Source organism: Diaporthe batatas (genome assembly GCF_019321695.1).
Source record: "Diaporthe batatas strain CRI 302-4 chromosome Unknown Contig00009, whole genome shotgun sequence".
Classification (NCBI taxonomy): Eukaryota; Fungi; Ascomycota; class Sordariomycetes; order Diaporthales; family Diaporthaceae; genus Diaporthe; species Diaporthe batatas.
This window is the reverse complement of record NW_025408556.1, coordinates 1,761,030-1,787,636: the sequence shown is the minus strand read 5'-3', so window position 1 is coordinate 1,787,636 and position 26,607 is coordinate 1,761,030. Positions and strand designations below refer to the sequence as shown.

The 26,607-nt window shown below is 52.3% G+C and overlaps 10 protein-coding genes across 10 annotated transcripts; 6 read left to right on the top strand and 4 right to left on the bottom strand.

Annotated features, from left to right (window-relative positions):
* The first annotated feature begins 3,160 nt into the window (after positions 1-3,160).
* KVR01_007774 (uncharacterized protein) lies at positions 3,161-3,933 on the top strand. Its single transcript, XM_044783135.1, has 2 exons — positions 3,161-3,654; positions 3,735-3,933. The coding sequence occupies exons 1-2, from the start codon at positions 3,218-3,220 to the stop codon at positions 3,811-3,813; spliced, it is 516 nt and encodes a 171-aa protein (XP_044642752.1). The 5' UTR covers positions 3,161-3,217; the 3' UTR covers positions 3,814-3,933.
* Positions 3,934-5,592: 1,659 nt separating this feature from the next.
* On the bottom strand, positions 5,593-6,751 carry KVR01_008196 (uncharacterized protein). The gene is made up of 3 exons (XM_044783612.1): positions 6,613-6,751; positions 6,015-6,558; positions 5,593-5,960 (listed from the first exon to the last, which is right to left on the bottom strand). The coding sequence occupies exons 1-3, from the start codon at positions 6,613-6,615 to the stop codon at positions 5,653-5,655; spliced, it is 855 nt and encodes a 284-aa protein (XP_044643174.1). The 5' UTR covers positions 6,616-6,751; the 3' UTR covers positions 5,593-5,652.
* A 236-nt stretch (positions 6,752-6,987) lies between these two features.
* Positions 6,988-10,659, top strand: KVR01_007792 (uncharacterized protein). The gene is made up of 4 exons (XM_044789866.1): positions 6,988-7,199; positions 7,270-7,359; positions 7,418-8,173; positions 8,263-10,659. Exons 1-4 carry the CDS (start codon positions 7,061-7,063, stop codon positions 10,485-10,487), a joined length of 3,210 nt encoding a protein of 1,069 aa, XP_044642770.1. The 5' UTR covers positions 6,988-7,060; the 3' UTR covers positions 10,488-10,659.
* A 414-nt stretch (positions 10,660-11,073) lies between these two features.
* On the top strand, positions 11,074-12,494 carry KVR01_008252 (uncharacterized protein; the record flags this gene model as incomplete). Its single annotated transcript, XM_044781292.1, has 2 exons — positions 11,074-11,479; positions 11,560-12,494. 2 exons carry the CDS (start codon positions 11,074-11,076, stop codon positions 12,492-12,494), a joined length of 1,341 nt encoding a protein of 446 aa, XP_044643230.1.
* A 596-nt stretch (positions 12,495-13,090) lies between these two features.
* KVR01_008051 (uncharacterized protein) lies at positions 13,091-13,877 on the top strand (the record flags this gene model as incomplete). The annotated part of the gene is made up of 4 exons (XM_044785065.1): positions 13,091-13,132; positions 13,232-13,548; positions 13,629-13,749; positions 13,812-13,877. The coding sequence occupies 4 exons, from the start codon at positions 13,091-13,093 to the stop codon at positions 13,875-13,877; spliced, it is 546 nt and encodes a 181-aa protein (XP_044643029.1).
* Positions 13,878-13,948: 71 nt separating this feature from the next.
* KVR01_008227 (uncharacterized protein) lies at positions 13,949-14,974 on the bottom strand (the record flags this gene model as incomplete). Its single annotated transcript, XM_044781236.1, has 2 exons — positions 13,949-14,675; positions 14,796-14,974. 2 exons carry the CDS (start codon positions 14,972-14,974, stop codon positions 13,949-13,951), a joined length of 906 nt encoding a protein of 301 aa, XP_044643205.1.
* A 2,491-nt stretch (positions 14,975-17,465) lies between these two features.
* Positions 17,466-18,341, top strand: KVR01_007945 (uncharacterized protein; the record flags this gene model as incomplete). The annotated part of the gene is made up of 4 exons (XM_044790816.1): positions 17,466-17,497; positions 17,574-17,830; positions 17,906-18,083; positions 18,149-18,341. The coding sequence occupies 4 exons, from the start codon at positions 17,466-17,468 to the stop codon at positions 18,339-18,341; spliced, it is 660 nt and encodes a 219-aa protein (XP_044642923.1).
* Positions 18,342-19,779: 1,438 nt separating this feature from the next.
* KVR01_007799 (uncharacterized protein) lies at positions 19,780-20,651 on the top strand. Its single transcript, XM_044788639.1, has 2 exons — positions 19,780-20,494; positions 20,615-20,651. Exon 1 carries the CDS (start codon positions 19,880-19,882, stop codon positions 20,489-20,491), a length of 612 nt encoding a protein of 203 aa, XP_044642777.1. The 5' UTR covers positions 19,780-19,879; the 3' UTR covers positions 20,492-20,494; positions 20,615-20,651.
* Positions 20,652-21,743: 1,092 nt separating this feature from the next.
* KVR01_007704 (uncharacterized protein) lies at positions 21,744-24,548 on the bottom strand. Its single transcript, XM_044788144.1, has 2 exons — positions 23,895-24,548; positions 21,744-23,827 (listed from the first exon to the last, which is right to left on the bottom strand). Exons 1-2 carry the CDS (start codon positions 24,491-24,493, stop codon positions 21,877-21,879), a joined length of 2,550 nt encoding a protein of 849 aa, XP_044642682.1. The 5' UTR covers positions 24,494-24,548; the 3' UTR covers positions 21,744-21,876.
* Positions 24,549-25,427: 879 nt separating this feature from the next.
* Positions 25,428-26,570, bottom strand: KVR01_008179 (uncharacterized protein; the record flags this gene model as incomplete). Its single annotated transcript, XM_044788473.1, has 3 exons — positions 25,428-26,000; positions 26,113-26,152; positions 26,266-26,570. The coding sequence occupies 3 exons, from the start codon at positions 26,568-26,570 to the stop codon at positions 25,428-25,430; spliced, it is 918 nt and encodes a 305-aa protein (XP_044643157.1).
* Positions 26,571-26,607: the final 37 nt, after the last annotated feature.

The window sequence follows — 26,607 nt, the reverse complement described above, 5'->3', positions numbered from 1 at the left end:
ACAGCACAGACATAGTAATTGGTGACTGATAATAACCCTGGGAATGAAGACCTAATGATGTCACTTTTATTGCTAACACATGCCGAGCTCGTATCCTTTACCCGTCAATAGTACATATGTATCTCACCTGGGCAGTTCTTAAGATCGATCCCTACCCAACCGGCTTTCAGAGGAAACTGAGAAAAAGTAAAAACTTTAAGATGGCTCCGGTCCTCCATAGGTGGTCTCATATCCCCCTCCGAACCACCAGAACCATCATGTTCCTTGCAAGCTGTGCAAGTCTCTCTTCATCTTCATGTCGGATTGATAATTGCTTGACAGCATCTGAAAGGTCCCCGGTCTGCCGTGCTTTCACCTCCCCGCGCCGGAGTTCATCTTCCATGCCACGGCGAAAGAGTCCTCTGAGATTGCGATACCAAGCCTGTTCCGCCTCCCACAGCGGACCCGCTTGAGACGGCAACTCGAAGTGTGTTACGACTCCATAATCCGAGCCGCAACTCCTGCATCGGTCAGAACGAATGTCTCCAGACCGATGATGGGTTATTGAGGGGAGGGCAGCCCAGGGCCGGACCTCTGCACGTGAAATTCTGACAACAAGCACAACTCACGAGACGAGGAAGCCGAAAGGTAGCTCTATCGTAGAAGACCGTTTCAGTATTGCTCCAGGAGATGCGTGTTCTTCAGAGCAAATACTAGAGGTAATGTTTCTGCCATCGATGACTTTCCCTTGCTCCATCCTTAGATCCAAGACGAGGCTCCGGCCATCGATAAAAGCGCGCGCATCTCGAACAACGTGGATTATAAAATGCGCCAGACCATAGACAGTCTCTTGGCAGAAACCAGAATTCTGAGCATAGACAATGACTTCTCCAAATGGCTGGTGTTGTCGCAGAACGTCCATGACGTGTCTAACGAACACGATTTGCGGCACAACGACTCTGAGCCGCTCCAATGGTGGGCCACGGATTTGGCCCCTCGTATATTGGACTAGTTCGTGTAATTCTCCTGGATCTTCAAGCCCAATAACAACGATGTTTCGGATAAAGCCGTGCCGGCGGAAATGATTCCATGTCGAGAGGCGAATAGGATCTGCAGTCGAGGTGCCCCGGTGTGTCCAAGGTTCGCGATGCATGCGGCGAAGCTCATCAAACACTCTCCGTATCTCTTGACAGCGACTTTCGTCCATCATCAGCGACAGTTGAACCTTTAAGTTGACACTTTCCGATGAGGGTTCACTGCCGATCTTCTATCATCACTAGCACAAGTAATTAGTGACCAGTTGGCTCATGGGCCAGAAATACCCACTGGTGCTGAATGACGACCCGTGGAATGATTGCAAATTACAAGATGCTCACAGCGAACTTGGCGTGTTTGAGATTTGACTACGAACAGTTACGTGGCAAGTTGGGGCACCTAAATGTTCTGCCAGGGGACATACAAACTGTCAATGATCACAACCCGATCTAAGGCATCACTGTCTCTTAATACAATGATTCCTGATACATTTCGAACGACAGTTTCATGCGTCAACTATTTGATGTTCCTGTTAGAAGGCTAATCATTCATGGCTGTTGAAAGTCGATCCTCAGTCCTGCTTCAATCTTCACTGAAAGAACGTGAGATCTGGCTGATAATCACGTTGAAGCATGATTCTCACTGATTGTGTCACGTTATGCACTACCATAAAGCAGTCACATCATGCATAAATTCTCAAGGGAGTCAAAGCAGATGTGACCCCTTCAAATCATTCAAAAACTTAGCCAACCGTGTCTCATATGCTGAACTTGTCTGATGCTGAGAGGCCTTTCTGTTCAACAGTATACGTACCTAGGTAGGTAGCATCTTAGCTTCCGTCTCAAATTCATTATGTACCGCTTCTTATCCACACAGCTTTCTGTTTTACTTCTTGTTGTAAGAAGCTTTCTTTTTTAAATACACTGCTGGTCCAGTCCGCGCTTTCGCTTTCATGATTGCCTAAATCCTCCTCACCGTACTGACAGCCTTGTAAGTTCCAAGCCGTAGTTACTCATCCATAATCACCTTGAGGTTTACGTTCTAAAATAGCGGCTCGCTAAGCCGGCTTACAGTATTACAGGAGGCCTGAAAGTCTTGACAGGAACAGGTTTACCTTTTCAGTTCTAAGTTCCTTGATAAATTCAATATCATTTCTGGTGTTGGCTTGAGATCCGTGCCGTTGCTGCCGGGCTCTGCTATTGGTAACTACACAGGTCTGCTGTTTTCATAGTCACTGGCACATTGACGGTCACGCCAGGCCAAGGGCCAAGTGTTACACAGAGAGTGCTCTGACATAGATGCATAATGTTGCTGCATGGTACTCGCCATTTTGGACCCTGCATTCAAGTCAGCTTACATCGCAGCGGCTCAATAGGTAGTGGAGATGTTGGCGCTGCGTGAAAGGATTCTTTATAATCTTGGCATGCCAACTATCCTCCCTCGGAGGGCCCATTCCGAGTCCGCGACTCTGAATAACTCAGCTCAAAGCCACTCACGATATAGACCTTACCTAATCCAAAGGATTCTTGATGCATTTGGGTAAAAAGGAGTGGACGGCTTCATCGGTGTCGACTAGAGGAAACTTTACCCGATTGCAATATCTTTCTAGTTAGGCTCCAACATTTGAAAGCTAACATGATGCTGCTTGTACTTGAGTTAAAGTGCTCTCATAAAAACTCTCAACGCCGTTCTATAATTTCTGTCAATCTGGTGAAGGGACCCCTTCCTGTTCTCTACCGGTACCGCTCTCGAAAACCAGGATTGGACATTGGTCGACATCGGCCTGCTCAATGATCATCAAATTAACTGTTGCTGTAGGAGATGCTGACAGTCATTGAAATGTGACGTCTGAAGCATCTCTTGACGATGGGCCTAGTCCGAACACCAAGCCCGAGTGATGATCCCAGCCTCATGGGATATTCTTGGCCTGCAGGGCGTCAAGGCAGTCACACAGATGCAAGAAACAGGATGCCTAGGCAGAACCATTCTCATATCGACTGATTTCCGTAGATGGAAAGAAAAGTCGAGAAGCCCACATCGGATCAGTACGTCGTGCCATCAGAGTGGGTATCGAGACCACGACTTCTGGGTATAAATAAGAGAGACACCCTCGACCTCGAATTTTGAACAGACATAGCCATTCAATCATCCATATCATCATCAAAGCTTTCTTCAAATCTTTCAAAAACCCCATCTTCCCAAGATGAAGTTCTCCATCGCAATCTCCAGCCTCGTCGCTGCCGTCTCGGCCGTGGACCTATACTTCCACAGCAACAACGACTGTGGAGGTAGCGGCGTGATCTGCCGCGACGCGAACCCCAACTGGTGCTGCAGCGGGACCGGAAGATCCGTCGCCGTCCGTGGCATCCCCTCGGGCTGGGCCCTCCAGTGCAGGGGCTACTCCGGCGCTGGTTGCAGTACTCTCATGACCATCTCGGGGAATAACGGCAACCCGTGGATCTGCAACCGCTCCAACGGGTTCCAGTACACCGGCGTGGGCTACAACTTTGTTGGCCGGAAGCGGGACGAGTCTGACCCTGAGTACGACGACTCCAATTGCCAGAGGGCGGATGTCCTGGTGCTGGCTGATGGCACTGAGTATGACCTCGCCGGGCTGGAGGAGGATGTGTACCAGCAATTGTAAGTGAAGCGCCCACCATGGGAAAGAGATGGAACCGTCATCCCCAGCTCTTGATGCTGATGTCTCTTGACTACCCTAGCGTGGAAATTGGTCTCAATGCGACTGGGCCTGCGGATCTGCCAGGGGACTTGCAGACACTCCTGATCAGCAAGGAGTAGGTGATGACGGAATCACCAGAATTCCGCACCGAGATTGCAGTGACAATTGTTAGGTGAAGGCTCGTCTTTTGCTCTAAAATTGGGCTTGTATGGGCTCGTGTATTGGTGTCTAGCTTCGATATTTTCCTTGCCAAATTTCCTTTCTGGCTCTCCAACAGACGCCTGGCATTTTCTGTCAATTACAAAAAGTCCATTTATTACTCAATGAAACACGATTTGAGTCACGCAATGCACGTCTTCATTCTGATTAAATTGCCACGTCAAGCCCATGGCCGTTCCCAAGCAGGAGGCGCCTACGTGGGGAGTTCATGGATGAGGACCACCAGTCGATAAAGGTGACTGCGGGATTACAATGGTTGATGAGAAGGGTTCAGTAGACGCACAAACTCGAATGAGAGCGGGGGAACAGTAAAAGTTGTCACGGTAGATCAAGTCTTCAGTGCGATACTCAGCTGCGCCAAGTCCACCAAGACTGGACTGCGTTTCATTGAAGGATCGTTTGAAGCCAGAAGATGAAATTTACTTTGGCACCCCTTCTGGGCCTTCTGGCCTACACGCATTCATACGGTGGCGTTCAGACTAATCTGGTGACAGGGGGTGGTGAGTTGTGCTTAGCGCCGAGTCACAGGCTCGGGGAGGGGGGATCCCCTCTTGCCGGTCTTCTTGATCCCTTGGGTTGCCTCCACAAATACTCTTTTGGCTTGTCCTGAACCATCATGAGGATGATGATGACTGTAATCATGCAGGCGAAACTGGCGATGATGCTGATCAGTTCCTGCAATGGACACTAGATCTAACTGCCGGCAATTTGACCATTCAGCTTCCCGAAAAGTTTCAAGGCTATAAGGAAGAGGACATTTACCAAGCCTTCGGCCGGCCGTTGACCGATCCTATTGAGACCTACTCGGGGAAGCCTACCGGCCCCAGCGCCCCGGCATACATTGTCAAACCTCTAGACTTCTTCGTGCCTTCCACGAACCGCTTAACCAAGCGCCTGTGTGTCATTGACTTCAACTAGTGCTTTCAAAAAGACCAGCCGCCGGAGAGGATAGGCACGCCTGCCATTTATATGGCGCCTGAGGTCGTTATCGGCCAGCCACCTGGCGAGGCGTCTGACATCTGGGCCCTAGGCTGTGTGATATTCCGCATGCGCTCTTCCGAGGACCTATTCCTTGACTACGATGCTTGCTGCCCTTGCCAGGTCCTCCAGCAGATCGTGAGGGCCATCGGTGATTTGCCAGGCGATTGGACGGATGTGCTCTTCGACGAAGATGGATGGCCAAGAACAGATTTGGCAATCGGAGAATTGAATCATTACGGTTCTCCAAGGCTGCCCCTGAAGGAAAGGATATTTTCATTACTGGATGAGCCACCGTCACTGTATATGAAAAGCCGCGGCGAGACAGAGGTCCCAACCCAGGACCCGGAACCGCTGCTCGTGCCCAAGGATGCGCCATTGCGCGTTCCATACCCCGTCGCCTATAAATCGATGATATGGAAGCCTACGGCTGTATGCATTGACGGGTACTATCATGTCCCCTACGACGATAAGATGGAAGAGGCGTTTCGGGGCGCCTTCCCTCGCATCCGCGACGATGAAGGCTCGCTGTTGTTGGATCTGCTCTCACGCATATTTGTGTACGATGCAGCCAGTCGCCCCAGTGTGGAAGAAATTGCTGCACACCCTTGGTTTCAGTTTCATCATGAGGAGGAAATGACACATGACGGCTCAGAAATTCTCCTTCTGAAAGAGACAGGAAAAGAAGAAGGAAAGTTGGGTTCTCAGTACTCAAAAATGTATTGCATGCATAGGGCTAGGACACTAACAGAACTTGCGCGTCACTTCCAAAAGTTCTCCATGAACGCCGAAGCAGCTTCCGGTCCCACACTCCCTGTCATGATCCGAGTGTCTTTGCCGAATCTGTTGTTGGCTACCTCGTTCACCCTGGAAATTGACTGCCAGTTTCCAGCCCCCACATCGCCGGTCATGATTCTGGCTTGGTCCAACGTGATATTGCCGTAAATCCTACTGTTTTGCTCCGGCACACTCGGTCCTCTACGACCCGAGTCGGGTGCGTCACTGGGCTGTGGCTGGTCAATTAGGCCCAATTTCGTCACCTCCTCTTGCAGAAGCTCTACGGTTCCGTCTTGATGTCTGGTTAGCTGGCATGAACCAATTTTCACTATTGTAGATGGCTCACCAGCATCCGGTGCGCGGCCCCGGGTCATGTTTGCAAGGACCAAGTCTCTTCCCAAACAACTGTTGACCTTGGCGTTGACTTCGGCCAGTGTTAATGACGCCACGCGGAAACCGTCGCTCAGGCTGCCGATCAGGCCAACCTGAGCAACCATAATACGTAGCGTCAATTCAGACCTGGCACTGTCTACACGGCTGACAATGCCGGCGATCTTCTTTTCGTCCTCGTTGCCGGCCGTTATAGCATGCATCATTTGGCGACCCGAGCTCTTTTCCTGCCTCTCTCGAAGAGTCTTCAGCACGTCTCTGAGTTCCTCAGCAACATCAATGATGGCGGTGACCTGCAACATGACGGAAGCGGTCTGGAGATTTGGTTCGGATTTAACCAAGATCAAAGACTGGACAAGGCCTTCCAGCTGTGCAGAAGTATCCGAGAGAACCTTTGGTAAGTCCTTGACTTGTTTCCGAGCAGTTTGTATCGTCCTGACCAAAGAGATGGCTGTCTCCAAAAGACTGATGACTGCGGACGCTGTTCCTATTTCTGCGGCCTGCTCACTGATCGTCAGCCTTTGTTCCGTTTTCCTCTTAGCTACATTAATTACCATCGTGGGATATTTCAGACGCTTTGCTATCGCTCCTTGCCGATTTACAAAGAAATATTTAATGGAAGATCCGCTTGGTCTGTTGGTGGGTGATAGAAGCGGGGAACATTGCTGAATCTGTACTGAAACTCCCGCTGACCTTCACGAGGGCTCTTAAATAAACGAGGACAAGATAAGCCACGCGTTAGGGTTCGGAGAGTTCTAGATCCCCTATTGGCCAATACTTTCAGCCACGATGGGGTTAAACCTATTGGGTAAGCAATGTTAATCTAGGGCTGATGGCGGTGCATGTGGGCGCTTACGTGCTCCAGACAGGCATCCTCTAGGTTTTCCCTCCGGACTGTTTCAGCTTCATGCCCTGGAATTATCAAGCTCGCAGAAAACCACAAGTGTTTCGCTTTTTGTACAAGGCTCTCTTTCTAGGTGGCTGAAGGGTCCTCTGGGGGTGATGACGCACCCTCAAGGAACACCGCAGGAGCAGAGGGATATCGAGGTGCGGCAATTTTCCAGCATCAACGGGGGCAGCTATGGCGACCATACACGGATCCATCAAGGGCCAGTGAATTTCAACATTAGTGGAAATGAGGGTAGGTCATCCAACACCTGATGCTCTCGTGTTACGAGCCTCGTTAACGGTCAAGTTGTCCGCTTGTTTAGCAGCTGACGTCGTGCGCACACATTTATACCATCAATATGGGTATAACAGAGGTTACATGACCTCAGCAGAAACAAACAAAAGACCAAGCGGTAGGCGTGATATTGAGGTCATACTGAATGGACTGATGCTTGACTAACATCTAAAAAGACCACAAGTGGCTTCAAGATCTCTACGACATGACTGCGAGGGAGTCGCAACGTTCTGAAGTGGCACTTGCTCAATGCCGCATCGAAAATCATGACCAAGACGAGGTCTTGGATGGCTTCGTCTACAACAGCGTCATGCAGTCCTGGGTGTCGTCTCGCGGATCGGTGCTCTGCTGCTGGTTGGGCCTCGCCAGACGCGCCGACCACACCCACGTGGCGAAGTGCATTCTTCGCAAGGTACTGAGTGCCAACACTGAAGACATGAACCATGTCTTCCTATATAACCATGACGAAGGCACCGCAATTCAACTCCCGGAGCCCTATCTCGCCGCTAAGGCTGAGGTCCTGAAGACGAAAAGAGACCAGCGTCGGGCTGCAGTTGAAGAAAAGCCCGACACTAAGGAAATTGTTCTTCTATCATTTGCAATGCAGGCCAAAGCCAAAGGATTCGCCGTTCCTCTTGAAGAAATCGATTTCAGTGGACCAACTAAGCTCATCGACTCCCTGATATCGTTGCTCGTGGAGGCTCTCCATGCAGTGCCTGGACACGTATTTCTCATCTTCGAATGGCCTGGAAATACAGAATCGGCGGTTGCAGTATTCGAAGCACTTGATGCTGTCAATGGGCTGTTGTCAAGATCAAGAAACAGGAATCTCTCGCACAATTGCTCGGTGATCATGTCCGTTCGAGAGACGCCGAATTTGTTGAGCCTCCTGAAGGGCCATGCTTCTGTCCGAGCAGACTCAGAATACCAAGGTATGTTTCCAGCACTCATCTCTTCTGTAATATTTTCATATATTGTCCTGACATTCTCTTCCGCCCATACTGATTTTACAAATGTTAAGAGTGCTTGGATTCTCTTCAGTTGAGGGGAGGAAGTCTCCGCCGAGACGAAATTGCGCCACCTGTATTGTCATCCAATATATGGATCTGGGATCACCCCAGCCTCCGAAAGCTGATGACTTCCCACTCTGGAGCGCTGGCAATTATCGGTAAGGCCGGTTGTGGGAAGTCGGTTCTGGCCAAGACAATTCAGGTGGGCGTTTCCAATCATTCGAGTCGATTTTCACAAAATCGTGATCTCTTAGTCAGCGACTGGTTCTACTGTCGGAGAAGAGGTGACGTTTTTACGGCTTATTCGTCGCTCCTTCGGAACGTACTCTCCCAGTTGCTGCTCAAAAGGAAGCCACTTTTCCACTACTATAAATTGATTCACCGGCGCAAACTGTCAACTCGCTCGCCGGACTGGGAGAACAAAGAGCTCGAACAGATTATAGAGAACATAAATACGTCAGGTCTCAGCATACTGATGATATTTGATGCAATCGACGAAGCCGAAGATGATAGGATAGTGTGGTTTATTCAAACTTTGGTCTCCAGACCGGGGTCCTCGATCAAGGCCATATTACTGAGTCGTCCAACGGACGCCTTCGACAGATCCTTCTGGGAAGAACGCAAAGTTACTTTGCAGGACGAGAACAACCAAGACATATACCTGGTGGTGCAACATGGCCTGTCAAAACTCGGCGCAATCATGACTGGCCAGTACCGAGATGCAGAGAGCGAGATGAAAACCCACGACCATATCACTGGGGGCGTGATAAAATTCAAGACGCATGCGGCACTGAAACAGAAGCCATGCCCAAGTGTTCGACCAGCGCCGGCATCTTTTACAAGCCACCAACTAGGGAGTTCTCTTGATCTTGATATCCTGGGCAACAACATTCGAGAGAGGGCAGCGGGGGTCATTCTGTGGGTGGTGCTCGTCTTCGATTCGATCTTCAAGCTCGTGAAGAAGCAACCAGTTGCCACGCTCGAGCACCTCATGTCGTGCGTCGCAGAACTGCCTCGGGATATCGACGCCTTATACGGCCAGATGGTCAAAGACCTGACCGAAACCATGTCCGGTCCCGCACTAGGTACAGCTCGCCAGGCCCTGATGTGGATCAACACGGCCAGTGAATTCAGGGCGTTCACCATGGAGGAATTGTGGGACGCCTTGGCTGCTTCTTCCCAAGAGTTGAATGATGCAGGCAGCCAGCCACCCACACGAACTCTGATCGACGGGCGGATCGAGATTCAGTCCTGGGAAGACTTCAACCGTATCCTTCGACGGCTCTGCGGCTCCTTGATCGAAATTCGTCCGCCCAAGTCAGCCAAACCGACAGAAAACGCGGGCCAGGACTCGCGGGCGATATCGGGGAAGTGTGTCGTACAGCTCATGCATCAGACAGTTAAGGACTTCCTGACATGCTCTCCTGCAGCAGGTATCTTTTCCTTCACCGAGGCCGTCGCACAGGGTGAGGCTCTTCGTGGCTGCCAGAATTTTATCAGATGCGCGCTCCCACTCGATATCGATTCGATCATCTTGCTCCCGAAAGACCGAGCGCAAGATTGGTTTTTTTTCTCTGCCAACATGGCACGGTATATCGAAGAGCTTCGTCTGTTCCCACTGTGTCTGCAGCTGTTCAATGCCTTTCCCGAGGAGATGGGGGTTTTGCAGACGCAGCTGGACATGAAGTGGTACGGGCTGCTACCTCGCTGGCTCCATGAAACTCGCCATCATGATCTCGTCCAAGGATGGAAATATGACCCTGCAGAGCTCACATTGACAGCATCCGCATTGGGTGTTATGTTCCAACTCATCTCACGCCGAGGCCTGAAGGATGCAGCTCGGAACCTCCTGAGCATCCTCGAAATGGGCAGCACCGCTGAGTTCTGGGCAAGGTATCGCGGCGTGATCCTCAACGCTCTTGCCTTCACCGTTTTCGACCTCGAAAGCAACCGCGCCAGCAGGGCACTGCGGTCCAAGCTGCTCAGACCAGGGGGTATCCGGCGAGAAAGTGCAAACCTGGCGTTGGACAACCGCTATTACGAGACCACAATTTGTGCCGCTCTCATGAACGACCAGGAGAGAGCCACGAGGGTGCCAGTCGAAGATGCTGTCGGAACAATCGAATTGATCCTGGACTACAAGGCCGGGAAGCTCTGGGGCCTGGATGCCTACGAGAATCCTTTTTCGCCTCCCGATCGTTTCCCCCAACCGCAAGTCGATATGGGGATACCCTAAGTACCGGGGTCTTATCAGAGTTATGGGGTGTAAGGGCTAGGGTAGGCATCGCTATCTGTCATAATCATATTCCAGGTGGCCGAGATCCTGGGTAGGACTGCGTTTGACACGAAGCACCCGCAGAGTAGAGGAATCAGGTACCAAATAACGAGTCAATGGCATTATTAAACCATTGCCTGCACCTTTTCCCGGAGTTTGAGTCCCTCCAAATGCGATAGTCTTGAACCGATCGACGCTGCATAAAGTCAAGATGCCAGAAATCGGAGAATGCGGGCCAAGCAGATCGATAGCACCTTTTTTTTTTTTTTTTTTTGGAAACAGTACTTTGGCAACTTACTGTTAGCAGGTCCAACGGCAAGCTTGGACGTTATCAGGCGGGGGCAGACCCCTAGAGACGGAGGTCAATCAGGCCGAGACACAGGGGTGATGGGCCACTGACCACGTACGGGCCTAGGTACGGAGTACCTAGGTACTTACTCAGTACCTGACTAGGATTGCATCATAGCTTGGAGCTTTGATACTAGAGTAACGGTCGCCTCAGACCAGCCCTTCTTCTCTTCTGCCTGTCCACCACAAGCTCCCCACGATGCGCTGCTCACTCCCAGCCAAGCTCACCCTCTTGCTGCTGGCCTGCTGCGAGCAGGTCATTGCCTCGGTCCAAGATGCATCACAACAAGTAGTGCTTGGGCCCCAGGACGACAGCAGCAAGATCAAGTCCGACCTCAACCCCGAGCATGTCGTCGACGAGTCCATCCTGGCCGCCCTCGCAGCGAACCCCGACCCCGTCGATGCCCTCATCTCCCTGCGGCCCGAGATGGCAGCCCAGCTGTCCGAGTCGAGGCTGATCCACGTGCTGGGCGAGGACAAGCCGCGGTGGATGAAGGAGGGCGACAAGCTGCGGCTGCGGCGGGAGAGGAAGAAGTTCATGGACATCACCGACCACCAGGAGCTGTATGCTGATGGCGGCGTCGGTGCCTGGTCTGGGAAGGCCAGTATGTATCTGTTGCTGTGCCCTGGCCATCCACTTGAACTGCAGAACCATCTAGATGCTGACCACATATCCGTGCTACAGACCTCCCCAAGCTGACCCACCAGCGCCTCGTCAGGCCGCTCTTCGCCAAGGTGTCGACCTCGCGCATGCACGACGTGCTCAAGCACCTGTCGGGCTACTACAACCGCTACTATGGCGGCGAGACGGGCGAGGAGTCGTCGCAGTGGCTGCACGACCACATCGCCGACATCGTCGCCAAGGCGCCGTTCCACACCCACATCAGCCTCGAGGTCTTCACCCACCCCTTCCCGCAGTCCTCCATCATCGCCCGCTTCGAGCCAAAGGTTCGCGACCACGACAAGCCCCTCACCATCATCGGCGCCCACCAGGACTCGGCCAACTACCTGTTCCCCCTGCTGCCCGCCCCGGGCGCCGACGACGACGGCTCCGGCACCGTCAGCATCCTCGAGGCGTTCAGGATCCTGGCGGAGAGCGGCTACATCCCCAAGGAGGGCCCCGTCGAGTTCCACTGGTACGCGGCCGAGGAGGGCGGCATACTGGGCAGCCAGGCCATCGCCGCCTACAAGAAGAAGGAGGGCGTCGCCATCGGCGCCATGGTGGAGTTCGACATGACCGGCTTTGTGGGCCGCAACGCCACCGAGAGCATCGGCTTCATCAAGACCGACGCCGACGCGCCCCTGACGAAATGGGCCGTCGAGCTCAGCACCGAGTACATCACCTCCATCCCCACCAGCGTCTACGAGCTGTTCCCCGGCGCCGGCTCCGACTACATGAGCTACACCAAGATGGGCTTCCCCGCCGCCTTTGCCTCGGAGGGCAACCCCGTCGCCGGCGGGTTCCCCGGCGAGTATGACCCGTATATACACACGGCCAACGACACCATCTACGTCGATGACGACAGGGGCTATTTCTCCTTTGACCACATGGCCAGGTTCACTGAGCTCGCCATGGCGTTTGCTGTCGAGCAGGCCGGCTGGGATAATAGCTGGAGGTAGATTTTGGATATATATATATATAGCGCGAATTGGATGTACAAAGTATTACGACCCGCCAAGCCCAAGAGAAAACTGACCCGTCACGACGTCTAGGCCCTTGGCAAGGCAGCCCTACCGAGCTCCAGAGGGCTAGTAAGCCCCGGTTCACATTTGCGCCGCTCCGATCTTGATACCTGAATTATACTGCCTTCCGACAACATCGTCTTGCCATTCCAATTGCAGCCTGGTCGGCTCCCGTTAGTGCTAGCTCGTGGTAGCTGACCACCACTCAGCATGTCGTGGTCCATTTTAGTCGGCGGATCCTGTGGGATCGTACTAGTGCGAACAGCTGTTGCCAGGCGATTTGCTGCGCTGGCCGTGCGGCGCAGCCTACCAGCCTAGGCTTGTGACACATTGAGGCTCCTGCGGTGCTTATTATATGAGAGCTGAGAGCTGGGTTCACCATCCGAGAGCTTATCATCACAGCTCAAATTGTACTTCGATGTTTTAGTCGAACGACCCCGCGCCGTCCTCACCTCGCCAACGCCACAACGAACATTGAAGCCTCCGTGCTGTCAGGGACACCTGTGCAGCAGAGAGCAAGAATGACTACCACCATGAGCGAAACCAAGGTCGTCAAGACGCTCACGATGGGCAAGGTACGAATGCCCCGACAGTACGCACATACCAAGCACAGCGCCCTGAACAAAAAAAAAAAAAAAAAACACAAGGCCCGGGTCCAGCTAACCACCACCCAGGGCATAACGCTGAAGCTCATCTTCGATCCAACGCAGCCGGAGGACTCCCTCGCCCGCTGGACGACAGAGGGCACCGCCGAGGGCCGCCCCGGCGACGACCTGTTCGAGGTGCCCGCCCACTGGCACAGGTACCACTCCGAGGAGATGCACGTGCGCGAGGGCCGCCTGCGCATCACCATCGACGGCGCCGAGCGCGTCGCCTCGGCGGGCGAGACGGTCCGCATCCCCGCGGGGGCGGTGCATTCTATGAAGAGTATCCCCGGGGAGAGGGTCGTCGTGCGGGAGAGCGCGGACCCGCCGGGGGATTATAAGCACCTGTGAGTCTGTTTCGTTCTATGTGTGTTTCTGCTTTCGGTCTCTTGTGCTGATGCTTGGCCTTGGCGGCCTGTGTCGTTAGGTTCTTTGCCGACCTGCTTTCTCAGAGCTGGCCCGCTGGGTTCTGGCATACCATGCGGACGTTTTATGATGGGGATGCGTACCCGGCGCTGGGGCTTTATTTCAAGGTTTTTGACGTTGCGGTAAGCTTGGTTCATTGCACCTTTTTGTGTCTGTGTGAGATCTTCTGCTGACGGCACCGCAGTTTGTCACTTTGTTTGGGGGCATTGCGAAGCTCTTGGGGGGGAAGCGACAGGTGAAGCTGGAGTAGGCATCGGTGTAGTTATGGCTGTCTATTAGGGCTGTTTCCAGGGCAGAATCAGATTGTTGGTCGTACACCGTTCAATCCGTCACCTCAGTCTGTGGTGACTGGCCGGCTAGCCGGCCTTCCAGGGCTCTCCTCCATTGTGGGCATATGCCATATGGCATGTCCTCGCTCGTCCCCTCTTCCTCCTTTGCCTCCGCCCCCAGTTCCCTCTGATTCATAGCGAACTGGCGATTCTGAACCTTTATCTGTTTCCAAATATCACTCCGCTCCTCACTAGTCAAGTTCGCAAGGCTGTCATTATCATCCTCATCCCCCTCCAGCTCCTCAGTAGCCTCGAGCAGGCTGCGCTCCGTCCCATCCTCAAGAAACATCCGATTCCAATACTTCTTATAATACGGCCGCGGCCGCTGCATCGTCTCCGACTCAGGCCCGCCATCATGTCCAGTCCGCACGCACCGCTCCCACATGACGAGCGACCTGGCACATTCCCTGGGGTCCTTGTTATAAAGCCGCACCAGCGCGGCGGCGTCCTTGGTCGCCTGCCCGAGCATGCCGAAGATCTCGGGCGGCTGCAGCGGCAGGAAGTCCTCGTCGGCCACGCACTTCTTGCGCTCGTGCTCGAACCACGACTTGACCTGCCGCACCTGCAGGCCCGTCAGGAACGCGAGCGGGAGCACCTCCCCCGTGTACGGGTACCCGTGCGTCTGCGCGAAGGCGTACTCGAGCAGGGCGACCTGCTCGCGCGTCTTGGCCTGCGCCCTGGGGCGGCCGTTCTCTGCTGCGTCGCGGTTGGCGTAGTATCTGGTTTTGGGTGCGATTGATCAGCGGGTGTGTCGGACAGACAGACAGACAGACAGACAGACAGACAGAGGTCTCGTCACTCAATAGCCTGCGTAGGTAGGTATGTAGGTATGTGCTTACCTGCCGATCTGCTGGGGCCATTGGGCCGCGAACCACGCGTCCGGGGCGCCCGTGATGTCGCCGCATTTCATCGCCGTCGAGGTCACCGCGTTCCGGCGCGACCTGCCCCCGAGCTTCCAGAGCCGCCAGCCGAACTCGATGACCTCCCTGTCGTGGTCCGTCCAATCTGCTGGAGCCATCTTGAGCGGCTCGGGATATTGTTGTCCCTATGAAGAGAGAGAGGAACTGAACACAAGTTGTTGTGGGGGCGGAGCACAAATGCACCGTTGTGTGGTCTGCCAAGTGTGCGTGAGTGAAGGAGGAAAAAACTTGCGGAATGAAATTGCGGTGTCGTGGTGCTAATATACTTAAGTAGTCAAGGGGGTCATGAGGGGTTCCTTATGGAGGTTGATAGAGCGGACTGTTTCAAAAGTCCTGCTCCTAACAGTTATGGGGCAAGGTTCATAGCTAAACTGTTAGCGGCTTTGGACGTATGGCGGACTATATCTCAATGAGTGCCAACTTCAAATAACACAAGAAGGAAGCGATGCATGAATCATGTGTGCACACAGTGTCCTACCAGACGGCATATAATGGACGCTACACCTGCCTCTCGCCGTTTCTCACCCGCGCCTGCAGTATTTCCAGGGTCATCATTTCAAGTTATTCTCGTGGGAGTCATCACCCATACTCAGCCAATTTGTATCTTTATAACAGCCCCTGGAATCCCGGGCATGTTGAGACACGGGAATTAACAACTGATGTGGGCTACCTCGATGCTTGTATTGATGTTCAACGGCCCCATCAAGACGGTACATAGGTTAAAAGGAGCAATCTTTTCTCCTTTATAGGTCTATAGTTAAGAGAAATGTATTCCCTATCTCTTGTAATGTAGTAGACAAGGCCTGGCAGGTGGTTACGACGCGCAGTGAGAAAGGACTTGTCCGGAGGGCAGTAGCTCGAAATCCGAGCAAAAGGTGGGGGACACATGTGTACAGGTGTTATAGGGTCAGTTCGGATTTCACAGCGTGGACGATAAGGATTCTGAACATGGATTCTTTCAAGAGGGAGTAACCGTACGGTTACAAGGGTCTTGTCACGGTGGATACATGCTGGACGCGAAGACAGCCCCGAATGTGAATCCATTATAGCTCAGAGCAGCATAGATATCGGCTCCCTGGGGCGTTAAACTCCAAGTCGAAACTTTAAAGTCGTGCTTAAGATATAATAAATTAAAAACCACAACGCTCATTACAAAATTGAAGGATACACAGTGTGTAGCGCTGAACATAGTCCGCGTGCTGAAGTGCCGGCAACCCCGATTTCGTACGTCGCAGATGGAATGCACTTGGGGCAGTTGGTCGACTGGTGCTGAGTCAGACATCGATAACAGGAACAAATTCCTTGCTAGCTCGACTTCAGACGTTGGATAGGTGCTCAGCTAAAAATTGTTGGTTCGGTGCTTATGTTGCTGCCATTGCCTGGTGTCCACGGGTTGCTACCCTGCTGGTCAGATGGCTCATGGCCTTTGGTCACAATCACCAATAGTGTACTGAAGGCATACACACCACCCTTGGTTTATAATGAGCCAGAAGGATCTTAATGGCATGGAAGGTCCACACACTTTTGGGAAGTTGCGTGTGCATGGACGCCCACGATGCCCAATCTAGACCATGAGGGATTCGAGAACTCCCAAATAAGGGGACCACCCACATGTCACACGAGCAACTGGGCTAACATATTCTAGCGCCTGCCTTGGGCTTTGGCTAGAAATTCTTTTCGTGGGGTTACACTCAGCATACCATGGGCTCCGATGGGCTTCACTAGATGCCTCCATGAGCATGGGCGCTCGCTCACGAGCCCTATCATTGTCTTGCCAAGAGAAACTATTGATGAAAGCCTCACCCAGCAACACTAACTTGCCTGGCCAAAATAGAACATAGATGGCTGCCTCGCTTAGATACTTACACAAGGGAGTGATGGAAATAATCGTGGATTCAGCGTTTTGATTTGTCACTATTGCACATTACCATTCACTGGAGGTGGTCTCAATGCCCGTGTGCGCTGTGTTGAGTTAAAATGTATAAAGTCAGGGTGAGTTCATGTGCCTTTGCATGCTTCCAACTCGCCCGGGTCCACAAGCAATTGTTTAGCATCAGAAAAGTAATTCTGCCATTCACTTTCATCAGGCCAACATGAAGGGCTCACTTGCTCTCCTTGCTCTTGGAGCAGTACTCCGATCAGCCTGTGCTCAGAACGCGCCCCCAGCCTCGTATGGTGTAGCGTTTCCTAATGGCCTGGGTGTTCTGGACCCCAACGGCTTAAACAACATCCCGTCCCCCGGCTACACTCTCAGTCGGTGGACTTGGGGAGCGATACCTCAAGACTGCTATGATGTAGCCAGCAATAATGTGAGCCACCTATCTCCGGTCTATGTGAAACCCTTCGCCTCCCCTAGTTTATCTGGCCAGAAGGGTTATCTGCAAGACAAGTAGAGCCAGGCTGACCAAACACAGGGATACTGCAGTCCATACGACGTCGAGGTTTATGATGTGGCGTACTCGGATGTAAGTCTAACGGTCTTCATTATCCCTCTCATCACATCAGGCAGAGGCCGCGACTGACAGTATAACCTGGACATGGCTATAGTGCAGCTACTCTTTCCAAATCTGCAGATGCAATAATGCTACAATGACCGTCAATCAGGTCGCAGATAGGTTTGGGTCAGTGCGCAATCCGTCACGTCCAATCTTGAAGCATTCCAACAGAAACACATTGGCTAACAGCAAGGGCATGAAGGCGCGTCCCCATTGGTGCTCGTCAATATGTCCGGATTGTCAATGTCTACGGTGCAAAATCCTGCTCCGCCTGGTCCAATGCCGTGGATCTGAGCTTCTTCGGAGATTGCTCTGGCGCTGAGTCGGTCTTCCTCCACGAGAATTCCCACAACCTCGACTACTGGGTTGCCGGCGGCGGCTCGTGGTATTCGCAGTCACAAGACTGGAAGGACACGGTCGCAAAGGGGTCGTGCGTTGCGGACAACTACGCCAAAACCAGTATGTTTCCTTGCTTTCATTGACATTCATCGACATACCATGTGGGATAGATGGCTAACATGATCTTCTACTCAGCCTACACGGAGGCCTTTGCTCAGGTCGGCGTGATGGACTTCTACAACGCCAACGTAGGATCCATCTGGAACTGGAATGTGGGCTGCATGGCTGATCAGGTCGGCCGCACCATCGAGCTGCTTGGAGATAGTGTTGCCTATAGTTCTTCGCGGACCTGCAGCAGGGTCTGGCGTCACAGGTATGTGTGGACGGCATTTGTTATTACTCGGCTCGGAATTCTTGCTGATCTGGACTTCGTTGCAGCACGCCAATTTGCATGGGCCCTGCGGCTGCCGATAGTGGCTATTGTCCTAGCCGCAAGACCCCACCGGCTCCTACAGACCCGAGCATTTCCGTCGCGGAGGGTGAACCTGTTATGGATGAGATTGTTAAGACCATGAAGCGTGAAGCTGAGGTCAGCGCTGGAATTTTGAAGAAACGTCAGTTTTCGGCCTAGAATACTGGCTACTACCTAGATACCTAGGTAGTGTTCAAGTCTTGACTGTTTGAATATATAGGGTGTGACTTCTCTTCAGTCAAGTGGGGGCTCAGTTCGACACGCAACTGGGTAAAGAGCTGTTAGTGACAGCCTTCTCAACTCAACACAGGATAACAAACCCAATAGGTGATCAAGACACACAATTATCATATGTTGAAGTCCACAAGTCAATATCAGTTTTTACGGTCGTGTAGTAAAATGCTTGAAGGCTCAGGAGGCTGCAAACTCAGAATTACGGACTTGATTCGCTGAATGGAAACGTGATGTATATGAATAGTGCCATTGATACACGTCATCCCACTCTACCTAGCCTCCGTCTTCCCAATCCATATTTCAGCGTTGAGCAGTATATGAATGCATTATTCTGCGACTACAGAACCGCAGCATATCAATTTCATGACAGTACATGAAGCCTATCGAATATCGGCACTGCAACAAGCTTTACATGATTGAGGCAGATAGAAGTTGGCGAGCGCTCGTGGGTCTCTTGCGTATTTTCGCTTTGAAAGATAACTGGACACAAATTACCTCGCCGCAGGTGTATGTCACTATGACATCCTAGACTATGCCACTAATCGAGACCGAGCTAGCAACGGCTCGAAGCAGTGAGGGGATGTGATGTCACCGAGGTGTTTCAAGAGTTAGAGTTGACTCATACAATTAGTCTTCCACTGCGGACTCTAGAGGCCGTGATAGCAAGGCTCGCGGATGAGAAAAGTGGGAAGTGCTCACCGAAATGAGAGCATCGAAAACCATGCTAGACTCAAGTTTGGGGCTAAACAGGAATAGCATAGACAAGTAACCTGGTACATAGGTCCAAATTGGCAAGTTTAAGATGCTAAATGTGTGTGGAATGGAATGTGGATAAGTTGAACGTCCGATATGCCTCGAACAAGATGGGTAAACGTGTGGATACGATCATTGATGTTTACTTAGCACGTGTCGCGGAGAACTCGAGCTTATACGCTGGCACTGTACGACGTGGTCAGGGATCCACCTCATCTGATCTTGGAATTTGGCCAGTTCCATGATATCAACGATTTCGAAGCCCCGACAGCTGACTGCTGTGAACAAGCTACGTCAGCAATAGAACTTGCACTGGCACTAACTCATTCTCTGCGCACAGTTGAGCACTGTTCAAGGTATTGTATGAACTTGAAGGCGATTCTACCGAGATAATACACACACAGAACCACCTGGCAATATTGCCAGCTCCCGCACAAGCTTGATCCACAGTGACAGGCTGCCCCACTAGAGATCCAGGGTGCATTAGAGCTGCGCCCGCTCTGGATCCACAATGAACGAAACACGTGAGGTGCCCAGCCTGTCATAAGAGGCCTCTGTCCAAGTCCGGCGTGCTGCTCTGTCTATAAGCTCAACAACCTTGACACAGCACCAATAACGTCTCCAGAGCACCTCAGCACCTCAGAATCTTTCTGAAAAATCAATCTTTTCCGCACCCAGCACACCACTTATATAGAGCCTCAGGTTTCACAATGTTCAAGAGGCTTCTGAAGAAGGAAGAGAAGCACGATGACGACATGACAGTTTGGGTGCCCAAAGGCGTCTACAACTCAGTAGCACCGATATGGGACGAACGATACGCATGGCATCCCATGGCTGTTGACGACTCGCTGCCCATGGACCAGACCTCGTTCATCCAGGTGGACAACAAGGTTGAAGACGGCGAGGAAAACCCAGAAAGCCACAACGAAACAGCCGCCAGCTCCAGTAACGAGAACTCGGCACCCGAAGCATCAGCAGATGACAGTGCATCGGTCCACTCCGCCGTCTCGACCGTGCCAAGCATGACGGGCCGTAGCAGGCAGGGGTATTCTGCGCAACAGCCGGGGAAACTCCAGAAGCGGACGTCGTTCGGGTTCCCGGTCAGGCAGATGTCCTGGAACACAAGCAGGAGGAAACGGGAGGCGCTGCTCCAGCGGAATAAGTCCCGGAACAAGTGTGGCGTCCCGGGCAAGAGGACATCGTCACAGGCGCCGGCGGCTCCGGTCGCCGGAAAGGGGTCACCGGGGCCCGGAACAGGTCCGAGATCGTCCGCGTCTGTTCCCGTCAGTGTGGGCGGAGACTTCGTCATGTACGCGCTGTGATCTGTGAGTGGTGTTAGACCCAGTCCACTATGTTCTTTGGGCTCAAGGGTTGGCTCGTCTACGGGCTCTTGTCCAATCAAAACTCTGGACATCGGTGAGGTCTAATTTCCGTGAACGTGTTAGAACTATACCCTCCCTGCTTTGCACAGCTGGTATTAATTTAGCCCCGCCAGTCCAGACTTGCGCGTTATGATCCCTTAAAATGTGTATTTTCCAGTTCGCCTTGGGTCACTAGCTTTCCCTCGGCGCTACGACAGAGAAAGCAGTGTTTCCGCCCTGGACCGCCAGCGACTCGATGTCCCAAGACGACAGCGTTCAAGGCAAAAGCACCGGCTACTCATCGCTCGGCATCCTCTCGCCAAAATTCGCCCGGAATGCTTTAGAAGATAGGGTAGCCAGTATCCACGGAAAATGAGACTGCGAGTCGTTCGGGCGTGCTAGTTTTGTGTCGCAGGGAATCACCTGGGCATGGACGAGACTGACCCGAGCTCGACTTTTCCACAAACAACCAACTCGGGCTAGATTTGCCATATAACGATGGGAAGAAGAATACGTTCTATCTGAAATACATGGTTCCACCCGCACTCACCGAGGATTGGGACTCGGTGAGCTGGCGCCGCGATTTCCAGCTCTCGGCTACGACGCAAGTGGGGGATGGGACTGTCTATGCTGTTCTACAGCGAGTGATGGTGCCGATCAAGGCCTTGCTCCAACTCATGACCTGCAAATTTATGAACAACTCGGCGCCTCTCAATCGGTCGGGAACCAAAGGAACCAGCGTCGTGATCAGGAGGTCAGCAGACTTCCAAGGTTGTCGTCGCGAATTGTCTACTTGTAAAACTGGCTCTAACATGCATTAAGTTTCTTCGTGGAACGGAGGGTGTTTTTTGAACTACAGATGGAATTTTTAATGGCGATAAATGTCAGAGAAACAGACCTCTGAATTGGAAAGCTAGGGTAATAAATTGACCAGAGCACTGGGTCATGATGGCTGGGCAGAGTAGGAACTACTTTCAGGAAGTTTTGAGAACCTACCTGCAGGTGGTAACCACTCAAACATCAGTTTAGGTCTCCAGTGGTTGGTGTATTTGTCAAATATCCAACCGCCTAATGTATGGGCTATTTTGTAGTATGTTGATGATTGTATGCGCTCACCTCAACTTGACTTCTATACGGGGTGTGAAACTAGAACCGAGTGCGGTGAAAATTCCATCACTTGGGGCATTCATGCACATGTATTAGAACATCACCATTGGCGTCCAAGAGAAGTCTGCATTGATGCCCCATAACGCAGAGGACTCCACCAACTACCTATCCTACCTACCTAGGTACCTAGGTACCCTAAGGTAAGTAGGTACCTAGTCCCGGCCGTCGAAGAGCTGTCGCTAAGGTTCGAGTTGATCTCTTTCTTCCTCAAATTCCGATCTCAACTCAATTATTTCCTGTGCTGTTATTAGCGGCGCATGATAGACCCTTTTGCCGTCTTTGATCACGTTCAAAATGTGGTCAAGAATATCTCGCGCCTCTTCATATCTTCGGCCTGCGTAGAGAGCATAGGCAAGGTTTCTCGCCGTAGACAGCGTCTCGAAATGGTCACGACCGAGTACTGCCTCTCTCAAGGTCATTATCTCTCTGTTCAAGGAAATAGCCTCATCAAGTCTTCCCGCCTTTTCTAAGCAGATCGCCAAGTTGTGTTTCCCATTCATAACCCACCTATGTGCCTGGCCAACAAGTTCTGTGTCGGTATTTATGCAATCCTTCCGAATTTCCACCGCCTCCTCGAACCTGCCCGTGGCCTCAAGGGTCCTGGCTAACTTCTCCATACATGCGAGGGTTTGATCATCTGCATGCCCAAGCACCTCTTCACTGATTTTCAACGCTTGTCTCTGCATGATTTCGGATTCATCAAACTTCCCCTCTTTGTGCAGAAATTGGGCCATGCTACTCATACTTGAGATGGTATCCACATGGCGAGGCCCAGAAACTTCACGATAGTGGCTGACAAGCGCGTGCCCCATCTCGGCCACCTTGTTGCTATCTATATTCGGCGGATAGACGGCGTCAATGTGAGTGACGGATCGAAAATAATGTCCCATACTTGCCCAAGTAGAGGGGTGATCAGAGCCCAGATGCCTTTGGCATAATTCTAAAGATTCCTTGTAGCCTCTCTTGACATTTTCGTCGTGCGGTTCGTCCCATTCGATGTAATGTCCAGTGGACAGCAGCAGAGTTGCTTTTTGAAGGTCAGACTCCATCTTATAAAATTTAAAACGATGTTCAAGAAGAATGGTGGCATGTGGAAGCAGACTCTGGCAATTAACCCAATAGTCATCCTGTTTGACGTCATCCTGATCGCCCCATGGGAAACATTTCTTGACCTGCTTCAGTGCTCGGAGTGGCCACTGCTCAAACTGAGGCAACTCTTTCTGCTCCAGCCAGAGTTTTGTGGTGATCTGGATGAGCCTGTGTGTGCTGTAGCTTTTCCTCTCCTTGTCCACTTCCAATAGTGAGAACGCCTGCAACATTGCAATGCTTTCTTCGAACACAAAATCATCAACATCTGCGATGTGCAGAAGTTTCTCAGGGACGCCATGGTGTTGGTAAAATCCCATAAGACACAATATCTCCGCAGCGTTGGGGTCGTTCTTCTGGATCCACTCGAAAGAAATCTGCCATGTCCTGGCGACTGATTCCATTGTTTGTTCTTGTCGGCCGTGGTCGAGGAACTCGTGGCTGAGGAGGCGGCTCATGGACTTTTCGCCTTGGAGGTACAGTTCCAGATACTGTCTCACCGACTTTCTCCTCTTCACAATGAACGAAATAGCCTGCGTAATGGCCAGAGGGATGTGACCAAGCTCGGTGAGTAGTTCCACGAGGTCAGACTCTGGTTGATCGGCACCAAGTCTTTTCCGCAGCAGATCCAGACCCTCCTCTGTCGACAAGAAGTCAACAGATATCGGTGTTTCCGGACTCGCCAGGTCGAATGCCACATCTCGGGTTCTTGAAGTGAAGAGTAGCTGCCCGTGTGAGCAGTGCGGAAGGACTTGTGAAGGACTTTTGTCATTGTGACACTTCTCGCGGAAGAATGCTGTCTCGTCGTCCACGTTGTCGATGACCATGACCCATGGGTCGACAAACTCAGTCTCTAGCCAGACTTTGACCGACGTAAGATTGTCTTTCACAGCGTTGTCGCCGCCACTGAGGCCGAATTCTTTTGCCATGAGCTGGAAGGACTCTTCGAAACGGGCTACTGTAGCTCCGTTCACCCAGAATATGGAGCATTCCGGCTGATGATGACGTTCTCGGAAGCAGTATTCGAGGGCGATTTGGGATTTTCTAAGCAACACGCCTGCATTAGTTGAAAGCCGCCAGGCATGTGTTGGCCGCAGAAGGTCGGACCCACCCGATGCCTCCGAGTCCATAGAGGGCAGCCTTTGGCTGACTTCCCTCAGACACGTTGAACGCCTCATTAATCTGATCGAAGACAGATTCCCGGCCGACAAAGTTCCCGTTCCGGTCGAAAGGAACAAGCCAGAAGACCTTCTTGACGACCGACTGGGGCGGCACAGGATCCCCGATGGAGTGGTAGAACGTCAAGGTCTGGAGGTGCCGGCTCAGTATCTCGGAAGCCTTCTTCACCTGGCCATCAGCCGTCAGGCTCTGGATGGCCTTCCTCCTGCGCTCCCACTTGGACGCATCCGCGGCCGGCAGGATGCTGTCCAGTATGCCATTCAGCAGCTGCACCTGTGCCTGACAAGCCGAGACGATCGGCTGGAGAGCCGCCTTGGCCCCGTCGTCGAGCCTCCCAGAGTCCGCGCGCTCCTTGATCCTCCTCAGCCCGTCGATGATTACTGGCAGCTGCGTCTGGATGGTGAAGAGGGCGTTCGTGCCGTCTCTGAGGTCGTTGCTGAACTCGTTCAGCCGCGATACGACCTTCTGGGCGAAATCGACAAATGCGACGATGCTGCTTGCCAAGCCGACGGCGGCAAGGGCCTCCGCCATTGCGTTCTGTCAGCAGACGGATGGATGTCGGCAGGTTGTTCGTTCACATGTCAAGGAGGCAAATTAGGCAGAAAGATGAGGGGTCCAGCTGAATACATGAGCGGTTCCGTTCGTATAACCAATGTAAGATTTTAGGTAAGCATTTCTTCGCTACAGTGATTCGTTCGGTATTCCAGCCAATCCCATTTCAAAGGCAGGGGTGTCGGTAAATATTACTGGCTGTCATAATGGGTGATTTGGTGGTTTCGTTTCTAATCCCCGTAGATATAAAACGTATACATCACTTTCATAGAGTGGTAAATGATCAAGACCCAGCGTTTTTAAAAAAATACAGTGGCTGTCACAATATCACCACTACATGCCTATGGCAAGTATCAATCAGTATAGTTTCGCTTTTGTACGAGCACTTGTAGTCCAGTGTGCAAAATCGACAGCTCCCGATAGAATGCAAGCACGGTCAAAGGCAGAAGATAAGCATCGCTGGTCAACCTGCACGGTTTTAGATGCAAAGACTTAAAGTGATCTCAGTTCACTGATCTCCCATGCAAACTGCAGGGGTTGGAGGCAAGTATGTCACAATCCCTGATTTCCTAATTCATCCTAATAATAAGCACGTGCGAGAGTCAAGCAAGTTCTCCCTAGAGATAGCGGTAGGGTATACCACGAACACTGGACAACCTCCTCATCGTTCCTCACCCGCCAAGCTGGTGCCACAACATGTACGCCAGATGCCCATTCCAGAGAGCATCGCCACAGGTGCCAGCGGCTTTTACACGAATACAGCAGCCTGAGTGGCTTATCCGTGACAGTCTTTCCCACACCAACGGGAGCAGCCCAGTCCGCAAATCACCCTTCAGGGCGCCGCACAGCACTTGAGAGTCCTGGTCTCGGCTTATCCACAACTTCAACACCCTCTCGGCTGTTGGTTGAAAGACTAGGGTGAGGTAAGATCGATGGTCTCTGGGGGAGACTTTGGTTTGGGAGCCGCAGATGATTTGGCCTGTTTCTTGCCGTTCTTTTCCGCGTCCTCGGAGCCCTCGCCCGTTGTGCTGGGTTGTTGGTGGTCCGCCTTCCTCTTGAGTGGCGGCGATTCTGAAGGGGTGTGGGTAAAAATGATGGCCCCTCCACGGGCTGCCGCTGCCAGAATGGCAGTCCCTAGTGCTTCAAACCAGCCTGGGTAATCCAAATCTTCGCCTGGGGAATCCGGCCCGCAGTACACGTCTTTGACGCTCTTCCGGTGGCTGACGCTCGCCCTGTGTTGTTGTTTGGAATACTCACGCAGCATCTTCGGGCCGTTTTTGCAGACGTACCTGTCCAGCCAGGCCCTGGCTTCGGGATTTGCCTCCCGCCTGGGCCACAGGTAGTCGGTCAGTAGGCTTATCCAGGTCCTGTACTCGACGTAGTTGTTGAACTCGGGATTATTGACCCCGGTGTTGTTGTTCTCGTCGGGTTCATGTTTGAACGGCTCATCGTCGAGAAGAGACCTTATGGTGATGAGAACGGCATGCTAGACGGGTAGGGTCGGGTCAGTAGCTTGTTCGGCTATGTGAAAGATTGCTCGATAAAGTAACACCTCGGTAACCACCATGCGTGCGAAAGACTGGGAGGACACGGCGTACGCAGGTCATTTCAGGGACCCATTCTTGTCCATCCCAGGTGCTGCCACGGTCATATCGTGTCAGTACGGGGGAAGCCTACAGTGGGTATTGAACATGTCTATATGTACTGGGGGAGTGTAGAATTTGAGGTACTGAAGCAGATATCAGACCTACTTAAGAATGCTGAGGCAGACCTTGCCGTCGACGTAAAGATTGGGATGAATTCTGCCTCCCGAGTACTGGATGAATGTCACTTTCGGGGGGTCCGTGGGATACGTGTTTGGGATATCGAAATGCAGCTTCACGAGCCGGTACCGGTAGATGGTGTCGGGGGCAATGACATAGGCGTCGAACTGGAGGAGGTCGTGGTCCTGGAAGAAGACAACGTAGTCCTGGTCCGTTTCCTGGTTGCTTGCCTCTTCGAGATCTTTGCGCTCCTTGGCCATGCGTTTGGCGGCCGGTGTCAGTGATGCCGACATGGTTGCAGTGGATGCTGATCAATGTTATTATTCTGGA

Excerpts from the sequence above, each read along its gene's own strand:
- KVR01_007704 (XM_044788144.1), bottom strand. The coding sequence starts at position 24,493 with ATGGCGGAGGCCCTTGCCGCCGTCGGCTTGGCAAGCAGCATCGTCGCA. Across the intron at positions 23,828-23,894 it reads TATGGACTCGGAGGCATCGG|AAAATCCCAAATCGCCCTCG; the intron begins GTGGGTCCGACC and ends CGTGTTGCTTAG.
- KVR01_007774 (XM_044783135.1), top strand. The coding sequence starts at position 3,218 with ATGAAGTTCTCCATCGCAATCTCCAGCCTCGTCGCTGCCGTCTCGGCC. Across the intron at positions 3,655-3,734 it reads GAGGATGTGTACCAGCAATT|CGTGGAAATTGGTCTCAATG; the intron begins GTAAGTGAAGCG and ends TGACTACCCTAG.
- KVR01_008196 (XM_044783612.1), bottom strand. Across the intron at positions 5,961-6,014 it reads GGGCCGCGCACCGGATGCTG|ACGGAACCGTAGAGCTTCTG; the intron begins GTGAGCCATCTA and ends CCAGACATCAAG.
- KVR01_007792 (XM_044789866.1), top strand. The coding sequence starts at position 7,061 with ATGACGCACCCTCAAGGAACACCGCAGGAGCAGAGGGATATCGAGGTG. Across the intron at positions 7,200-7,269 it reads CAACATTAGTGGAAATGAGG|CAGCTGACGTCGTGCGCACA; the intron begins GTAGGTCATCCA and ends CCGCTTGTTTAG. Across the intron at positions 8,174-8,262 it reads AGCAGACTCAGAATACCAAG|AGTGCTTGGATTCTCTTCAG; the intron begins GTATGTTTCCAG and ends ACAAATGTTAAG.
- KVR01_007799 (XM_044788639.1), top strand. The coding sequence starts at position 19,880 with ATGTTCAAGAGGCTTCTGAAGAAGGAAGAGAAGCACGATGACGACATG.